Source organism: Nelumbo nucifera, chromosome 4 (genome assembly GCF_055504915.1).
Source record: "Nelumbo nucifera cultivar China Antique chromosome 4, China Antique-T2T, whole genome shotgun sequence".
NCBI classification, from domain to species: domain Eukaryota; kingdom Viridiplantae; phylum Streptophyta; class Magnoliopsida; order Proteales; family Nelumbonaceae; genus Nelumbo; species Nelumbo nucifera.
In genome coordinates, this window is record NC_142652.1 from 81,575,190 (window position 1) to 81,584,912 (window position 9,723).

Genomic DNA, 9,723 nt, shown 5'->3' on the forward strand with positions numbered 1-9,723 from the left:
TTGAAAGCAGTATAAATGCAAATATTTACAATATAAATACATACAAAATAATACAAAATATAAGGTTTTGCACTCTATATATTTACATTTGTACTCCTTCCAAACTCGGATTTAAACATATGAAATGACCTGTCTATTTTTTGTTGTCTTGAATAATTCGCTACCAAATTGGGTAGACTTGTCGAATTAATAGTTGAGATATTAAAATCCTAGCTACTTCTTGTTGATGATGTAAATCGCCAAACTTATGCCTTATAATATTGCAACAATCGTTTCCTTAGAAAGTAATTTTTAATGAAACAGGTGGATTCAAACTCAACAAATAATCAGGGCCATTATAATTTGTTTTTCACCTAACTTTCGATGAATGATGGTATAACTTGAGCCTTTTTCTTTTTCTTCTTTCTTCCCCCCTTGAATTCGCTTTTTAATTATGTATTAATAAATAAATGAGATTTGATGCAATCAGAAGAATATAGGGTAAATCTACTTGCCTATGATATGATGACGATTGATCATATATATTGTATCTGTGATATTGGGCAAAGCACTTGCTTGTTAGGTTACAGGTCTCGTATCATCTCATCTCATCTCATTTTGATGGTGTCTTTGTTAAAGGATTATCACTTATCATTGCAAAAGGATTTTATATACTTTTTGTTTTCTTGGTCATTTACTTAGCAGTCCTTATGGTTTCATGTATTTTTTGAAAAACCTATTCTCTAGTTTGCATATTAATAAAACATTCCCAATAGTTTGCAATTTTTTATTCAGTTGTCCATTAGGTTGAGTTTGAAAGGAGTACAAATGTAAATATGTAGAGTATAAAACCTTATAATTTATATTATTTTGTATGTATTTATGCCATGGTTTTCAAAATCAGATCGGACCAGACGGTCAGACCGGAAAAAACGGGATCTGTTTTTCCAAAAAAACGGATTTTCCCCCAAAATCATTGATTTTGGTCAGCGAATCGTTGAACCAGGCGGTTAATCGTTCGAACAGTTTTGACCATTTTTTATTTTTTTGATTTTTTGTTAGCACGGGCTAAACGTTCGATTCGAATGATCAGACTGTTCGACCTGATAACAGAACCCCTGACCAGTTCAATCACCGATTCAATTTTAAAAACCATGATTTATGCTCTACATATTTGCATTTATACTCCTTCCAAACTGAACCTTAGGAACTTTTTGTATTTTCATTTGAGAATAACTACTTTCTTTTTCTTTTTTTTGTTCTTATTGAATCATCATCTTTTACCCTCATAGGATAAGGGTTGTATTTCATTTTTTTCGTTGGCATAGAACATTACTTTTTTCAGGACTACGTAAACTTATTATCAACTGAGCCATCACTTGGATTTTAAAAGATTTATTAAGGCTATTTTTGGAATAAAAACCTTGGACCTATGCCCCTTCATATTTTATTTTATGCATGCCCTCAAGAGTAAATGAAAAAAATTCAAATAATTCTTGATGAAGGGTCAGTTAAGTAATTTAATTTAAATATATATAAAATAAAGGATAGATTATAGTAAATATGTAAAAGTATTGGGGTGTCTAATGAATGACCTTTTTTATGGGGCAAGAATTTGATAAATTATAACTAACCTCCCTCTTTGGTGGGCCAACTGGGTAGAGATAGTGTTCGGATGAACCCAGTCAATTCTTGATTAATGGTTAAAAATGGAACGTGCTGGGATCTGAATCTGGATCAAACGAATGCAGTTTGTTGCCTCTAGGCCAAGCCTCATTGGTGGGGGAGTGTGAGACGCGTGTCTAATTCGGTTAGTTTTCAATTTCTAGACAATTATGGGACCCACAATATCTGTGGCCTGTAGGACGATTGGGTAATATGTTTAAAATAATTTGCCACATCATCAGAATTTTATACTATGAGGTGGCGTATTAAAAATGAAGAAAATTAGAGGATCAACACGTGTCCGTTCCAAATAATCCGGAAATTTATGTTGCTGACTAAATGATATACCGGTAAAAACAGGGAAAAGAAAAGGGCACCATTCCGGAGCCAGAAGGTTTGTTGGTTGCTAGCAATAGCATGCGCAATTCATAAATCGCAGGTTACGCGTCTGTTGAAGGTTTCAACCATTTCGGATGAAATCATCTTCTTATTTCTCTCAAATAAGGGCTGAGAAGAGAGATTCAGGAAGAGAAGTCCAGAATAGATGGAAAAGAAAAATCCCCGCAGAAATTTATGAAGAAACAATAGAGCAGAGCAGTCGTAATGGAAAAAAGACAGACACAACAATGTGAATTCGCCTCGCGTATCTCCTGCAAATCGTTTATTAGATTACCATCTCTCGTACCCAATTCCTCTATGTTCATTCGCTCTCTCCTTGAAAAGCTACAGCTCTCTGCATCTCCTGCTTTTTCTTCTCTTTCACTCCATCAACAATAATCAGGGTGCAGGAACAAGATCTTTGGATTCCGATAGACGGCGAAAATGATGACTATAGAGAGAACGTTAGATGGGTCTGTATTAGAAGACATCATTTGGAGACTTCTCGAAGGCAGAAAAGGGAAACAGGTTCAGTTATCAGAGGGTGAGATCCGGCAGCTCTGTGTCAACGCCAGAAACCTCTTCCTCTCTCAGCCTAATCTCCTTCAGATCCATGCTCCCATCAAGATCTGTGGTTCGTTCTCGTTTTCCTCCCCAATATAATCTCCTTTCTTCTTTAATCAGCAATTCCTAACAGAATCCCGTTCAAGCTTTTTTCCCCTTACCGTCTTTAATTGATTGTTTTAGAATACGAAAGTTGAAGGTAACGATTTTTCTGTCTTTCAATAATTATCTCTTCAGCTAGTCTGGATATGAATAATGATTTACGATCATCATCATCATCATCCAAGTCTTATCCCAACCATATGGGATCGGCAGAATAATGATTTACAATGGCAGATATAATTTAAAGAAAATATAACTATATAATTCTTTTACTTTCTCTCCCTTTTGTTGTTTCTCATCCAATGCATTTTTTATTTTTGGCTCATCCAATGTATTTGTGCATTGGCATGTGATGGATTATTCTTAGGATGAATATATACAGGGTTTTAAACGAATTGGGTAATTTTAAGTACATTTATCTTGAATTTATCCAGGTTCATTGAATCAATTGATGAGTTATCTGTGAATGTTAAGGACTTGGGGTTGGGGCTTGCTGAATTGGAAGTTGGTTGACATTGTTGGAGATTTGTTGCCAAGTTAACTGTATTTTTAACTGGGATGTTTTATTGAATTGGTTGGTTTGAAGATCTTTTTTTTTCCTCCATTTTCCTTTCTTCTTTAGCTGATAATGAAATATTGGAATTATTATGGTATATCTCAGAAAGTATTTATCTGAAAATTGAATTTGATATGTCAAATTACTAAGACACATCCAATGGACATCGATCAGGGGATGCAAATAAACAGTCAAAGCATATTATGTATATAAGTTGTAAATGTGGAGTTTTCTGATTCATGCATCAAGCAGCAAAGGCCAAGCCAAAGCTGGTCCCAGCTTCTAGGGTCTTGGGAAGGGTTTTCATGTCTATAACCTGCAAACGGACCTAAACTCTAGCATTTTAGCATTAAGTGACCACTTGAACATGTCCATCTGTAGGTCACTGACATGCGAAATTTTGGTATTTTGGGGTTTTGACCCATTTCCGAGGGTAGGCAGCCCTTAGACAGACCCCCTGACCAGTTTTTGAAAAAAAAAAACTAAAAAAAATAAAGGTGTGTGGGGTCGAATACGTCCCATCTACCACATTCGGGTGAACCGATGTTTGGAACCTTGATTTCATGCTTACCGACCTGAGATTTTGATGCATAATAGCATCAACAATGGTTTATGTGCTAAATGTGCAGCTATCTGCTTTACTAAGTTGATCATTTCCTTCTACAGGTGATATACATGGGCAATACCAAGACCTTTTGAGGCTCTTTGATTGTGGTGGATTTCCTCCTTCTTCAACCTACCTTTTTCTTGGGGATTATGTTGATAGAGGAAAGAAAAGCTTGGAGACAATATGTTTACTTTTGGCCTATAAAATAAGGTATCCTGACAAAATCTTTCTTTTGAGGGGAAACCATGAAGATGCGAAAATCAATAGGATTTATGGGTTCTATGATGAGTGTAAACGGAGGTTTAATGTTCGGCTTTGGAAGACATTTACCGATTGCTTTAATTGTTTGCCTGTGGCTGCACTCATTGATGAAAAGATTCTCTGCATGCATGGAGGTCTTTCTCCAGAATTAAGTAATGTCAATCAAATAAATGACCTCCCAAGACCTATAGAGATCCCGGATAATGGTCTCCTTTGTGATTTGCTTTGGTCGGATCCTGATGCCAAAATCGAGGGTTGGGGGGAAAGTGATAGAGGCGTCTCATATACCTTTGGACCGGATAGGGTTGATGAATTTTTAGAGAAGAATGATCTTGACCTCATATGCCGAGCCCATCAGGTAAGCAACTTTTATTTATCCAACCTTTGCATCGCTTGTGGCAATCCTAATATTCTTGTTGTTCTTGTTAAGTTGTCTGAGAATGTTCTCTGCAAACCACATAACTATGCAACATAGCACTTCAAAAGATCAACTGAAATCATAGAAGAAGATCAACAGAAGGCATAATATATGTATGAATCTTCTTTATTTTTCTTGCCATTTCACTATGTTTTTGTCTGTCCAGGAGCATGTGATTATCATGATTCTAACATTTCTGTTTTTCGGCCTTACAAGATTTCCTAACTAGTTTACATTGAACAGAGGATTTCACTATTCCTCCTAAATGCAAGATTCAAGCTACAGTAAATGTGGATGACACATCTACCAATAGGGACATGATTCTCATATTCCACATTTAACTTATGTTTGTAGTGCTCTTAAATGAACTTGCAGGTAGTAGAGGATGGGTATGAATTTTTTGCTAAGCAGAGATTAGTCACCATATTCTCAGCTCCAAATTATGGCGGGGAATTTGATAATGCAGGTGCTTTATTGAGTGTTGATGAAGAACTGACATGTTCTTTTGAGATATTGAAACCACTTGATAATAAACCAGAACCAGGTGGTTCTAATACATCAGGGTTGAATATTCATAAGGTATATATTTTAGCATCTTTTTTTCATATATGATTTATCAACTATATTCTGTGGTTTAAGATGTATTGTTGATTGATTATTTTGTATTCATCAAAAATTTTGATCAGTACTTGAAATTCTTTGCTGAGTATAGGTACCCAAAGGTGGTAAGGTTTGAGATATGATATATCCCACACCTTTTGGGATCCCCTTCAATTCACATTGGATAGGGAGGTAGGAGTTTGATATTGAGGGCTTCGTTTTCAGAAGCTTAATTATTCTTAGTAGATTTTTTGGTCTGAACACCTTGTTACCCATCCTGCGGCAATCAGAATCTATAACGAGATTGAAGCTTGCAAGTAGTCCAAGTGCACTGGGAGGTTCATACAGTCTGTAAATTAACCATGGAGAGAGCCCTATGTACAGGAACTGAGAGTTTTAATAGTTCTACCATTAAAAGAGAGTAATGGTAGAACAAATCATATTAACTCTTGGCCCTTTCATCAGCCTAGATCTGGCTATTATCGTCCAACTTGCTGCTGCGAGTTCAGATATGATGTCAGTTTCTGCTTGGTCATTTAGTTTCAGAAGCATGCATGGTAACCTGATGTTCTCTTTTCCCATCTTGATTTGGGTTCTTTTGTTTGTAGTCTGGGTGTCGAGGTTTCTGTGAACCCGTCTGTAATTGGAGTTGTAATTGTAGTTGATTGTATGTCATGTCATTCCAGAATCTCTTGTTAATAAACTTTGACTGACATACATGTAAGAGAATTCTCATCTAACCAACACCACTGTGCATCTTTTTTTTTTTTTGGTTTTCAACAAAATGGCCAATCTCATTCTCAAAGAATTCACATCAGCGCCCCACAGAGCGCTTACCACGGGTGCCCCACAGCACATTCCCAAATTCTCACTCTCAAACTCGAACCCACATTCTCGCACTTGCCACCCATACTAACTTCTCATGTTAATGGGTCTCAATTTAGCCTAACCCTCCCCAAGGTTTTAAAAGCCGATCCGGAGATTGAACCACTTTGGTGTCTGGTTTCCAGGCCAGTGGTTCGACTATCCTATCTGAATGAAGTTTGAAAGATATTTAAAAATTTTAAATAAAAAATAATAATTATAAAATAAAATTAACCAGAAAATCGTTCATTGGGCTGAATGGTTTAGCGGTTCAACTTTTTGGATCAGTGGCTTTCTAACCAAGTCAACGGTTTTTTTGATAAAAGACAACAACTCAGGGATGAAACAGAGCCGATTGTCTGGCTGGTTTTCCGGTCACACCATAAATCCATTAACTCACTCATCTTGACCCGTTAACAAATTATGTTAAATTGCATTCATGGGAATAGTAAAAAAAAGCCATTAGAAAATGGTCCCCCTGCCAAATAACATTCAGCGTGGGTTCCACTGCATGGTTGGTCCAAATCCTGATTGTCCTATTAATTGTAATTGTGATCCAACCCATGCAAACAAAATGTCTAAAGGAAGACTCCCTTCAACGTATATTATGGACGTAAGGGATTTGACTCTGTATACATTATACCCCCTAACAATATATCATGGCTCTATTTCATTTCATCTTGTCGTGGAAAAACAAAACTACTTAAGAAAGAATTGATTGGACCCTTGCGAATGATGAATGGAGGAGAGACTCTTTCCAAATTCTCTCTTACAAAACCTCCCATTCTTAGTTTCTTCAGATCACATATCCCTAGTCTTTCAAATGGATCTCATTCAATTAAGTTGTCCAAAGCCATTCGGGTTCGAGCATATGTGGTGTCTTGACCCCAAAATTCACGAGGGCATCAACCAAGCTTGGAACTGTGATGTATCTAGGTCTAGAGCTATGCAATTTGTCAAAAAAGAAATAATGTTGTGAACAATTTAGAGAGGTGGAATGAATTGCATTTACAAGCTTTAGAAGTGCAAAACAAGTTAATGGTGGAAGGGAATAGGAGAACCCTCTCAAATTTGGAGGAAGCCTATTAGAAACAACTGAATAATATCCTTGCCAAAGAGAAATCTTATTGGGCGCAGAAGTCAAGAATTGACTGGATTAACCTAGGGGATAAAAATAATAAATTCTTTCATATAGCTGCAAGTATAAGGAAGGCAAGAAATAGACTTAGGCAAGAGAGAAAATAAAAGGACATGAAGGGATCTCCAAATATTTTAGAGAAAATTTATTGAAAAGCTTAATCCAAGGAAACATTTGAATTTGATGAATTCATAGAGGAGACAACCGCATCATCACTGATGATCAAAATAATGCAATTATTAGGGAAGTATCTGAGAAGGAAATTTTCGAAGCTCTCCAAATCAATTAAGGACCTTAAATCTCCTAGGTCAGATGGCTAAATGCCTTGTTTTTAAGAAATTCTAGTACATCATAAAAGATTCTATCATCCAATCAGTAAAAGCTTTCTTCCATTCAGAAAAATTGTGTCACATTTTAAATAAAATATTCCTTGCCCTCATCCCAAAAAATAGGAACCCGAAGTCAATTAATAATTACAGACCAATAAATTTGTGCAATACAATTTATAAGATCATCTCAACGATTTTGGTCAATAGAATAAAGCCTTTAGATAAAATTATATCCTCATACCAAAGTGCTTTTATCCCCAACAGACAAATAAATTAAACATTCTTGTTGCTCAAGAGATGTTTCATTTAATGAGAGAGAAAAAAAAAATAGAAAACCGGTAATTGACATGGAGAAAGCTTGTGATAGATTAGGATGAGATTTCATAGAAAAGTCCTAAAAAATTTGGGTCCCCTAAAAATTGGGTGGGATGGGTCATTGGGTGCATCAGAACAACAACACATCAAATCCTGATAAATGGAACCCCCATGGAGGAATTTAAGCCTACTAAGGGAATCAAACAAGGGGACCCTCTCTCCCCCTACATTTTTCTTTGTTGATGATTGTCTCATCTTTGCTACAACTTCAGGCCAAAGCCCAAATTTTACAAAGTCCTAAGTCCAATTTTCAAATAACACTCTCAATAGATTTCAAAAACTTCTAGCTAGGATCTTGAGGATTCCAATCCATTGAAATTCAAGCTATTATCTTGGTTCCCCTATAATAAATGGGCATGTTACAAAGATCCTTTAAGTTCCCCTAGTTGGTTGGAAGAAAAACACTCTATCCATTGCTAGAAGAGTAACCTTATTGAATGCTACCACCAGCATGATGTCTCAATTCCTCATGAGATCCTTTAAGTTCCCTAAAAATATCATTGAGGAATTAGAAAGATGTCAAAGAAATTTCCTTTGGACAAACTCAAGAGATAAGAAACCCCTTCATCTCATTAATTGTATGAGGGCTTGCTCCCCAAAATGCTAGAGTGGATTAGGTTTAAAAAACCTTCACTTGGTCAAAGAAGCCAATTTAGCAAAGCTAGGTTGGAAAATCATCAGTGATAAAGAGAACCTTTGGGTCAAAGCCATCACTGGTAAATATTTGCAAAGAGAAGATTTTTTGAATGCAAAGGAGAAAGAAACTACATCATGGGCATGGAGGGGAATCCTTAAAGCTAGAGAGCTCTTAAATAAAGGATTAGGATGGGAGGTTGGCAATGGTAGATTAATCAGCTTTTGGAAACATAGATGGGCTATGGATGAGGCGCTCTCTCTCTGAGTTCACCCCCTAGGACAAAATGCAGCTTTATGCAATCGGGTGTAAATAGTTGGCATTGGAATTCTGCTATTTGGAACTTAAATTGCCCTCAAAAGTTGAAGTCTACATGTACCTTTTTTTGAATGAGAAGCTTCCTACGAAATCCCACCTGCGTAGTAGAGGTTTTAACATAGATGGGGACGAAGTATGTGTGGAGAGGATGAAGACTTGTTTCACATTTTTAAGAAATGTAAGTATTCAAACCAGATTTGGAGAATGGTTTCCCCCACTATTATTGGCCCAAGTGATTATGACTCTTGTATGTTTGAGTGGTGGGACAAAATCACTAAAAATAATGTTGATGGAGGTTTCAAAAACAAAGAAAAGTGCATTTATATTATGGAATATTGGAAGAGTAGAAACCAAAAAACATTCAACAATGAAACTACCCCCTCTCCAAATAACTCTTGAAAGAGCCTTAAAAGCCTACAAGGAATTTAATGAATTAAGCACCAAAAATTCTTTAGTGCCTTTAAATAAGACTAGAAAACTTATTATGTGTCACCCCCCAAATGAGAAAACTATCAAAGTAAACAAAGATGCATCTCGATCTACTAGTGGGATGTGTTCTATTGAAACCATTGCTAGGAATCACTTGGGCGTAGAGTAGTGGATTGTAAAACTTATAAGTTAGGTACTACTTCCATCAGTCTGTCTAAAGTGTGGCTGGTTTGGGAGCAGCGAACTTCACCAACAACCCCATCAACAGGTCCACAAATAAGCCATCTCTTATTTGTGAATGATGCCGTCCTCTTTTGCCAGGGAGATCACCAACAAGTTAGGACTCTCACTGAAATCCTAAAAAAAATTGAACTATTCTCAGGTGCACTCCTACTTTAATTAAAAACCACTGTTAGGCTCCAAATACTTGGGATCCTATATTGGACAGAAAGACAAACACAATGTCTCACATCAGGAAATACATGAGAGAATGACTTCAAGAATTT

At 36.4% G+C, this 9,723-nt stretch overlaps 1 protein-coding gene across 2 annotated transcripts; it reads left to right on the forward strand.

Annotated features, from left to right (window-relative positions):
• The first annotated feature begins 2,010 nt into the window (after positions 1-2,010).
• Positions 2,011-5,874, forward strand: LOC104606187 (serine/threonine-protein phosphatase PP1-like). 2 transcript variants are annotated; one of them, XM_010271276.3, is made up of 4 exons: positions 2,012-2,656; positions 3,911-4,470; positions 4,906-5,109; positions 5,243-5,874. In XM_010271276.3, exons 1-4 carry the CDS (start codon positions 2,467-2,469, stop codon positions 5,264-5,266), a joined length of 978 nt encoding a protein of 325 aa, XP_010269578.1. In that variant the 5' UTR covers positions 2,012-2,466; the 3' UTR covers positions 5,267-5,874. The 2 variants fall into 2 exon arrangements, with proteins under 2 accessions (XP_088758765.1, XP_010269578.1); XM_088902639.1 differs by lacking the exons at positions 4,906-5,109; positions 5,243-5,874 and adding an exon at positions 4,543-4,899 and having other exon boundaries at positions 2,011-2,656.
• Positions 5,875-9,723: the final 3,849 nt, after the last annotated feature.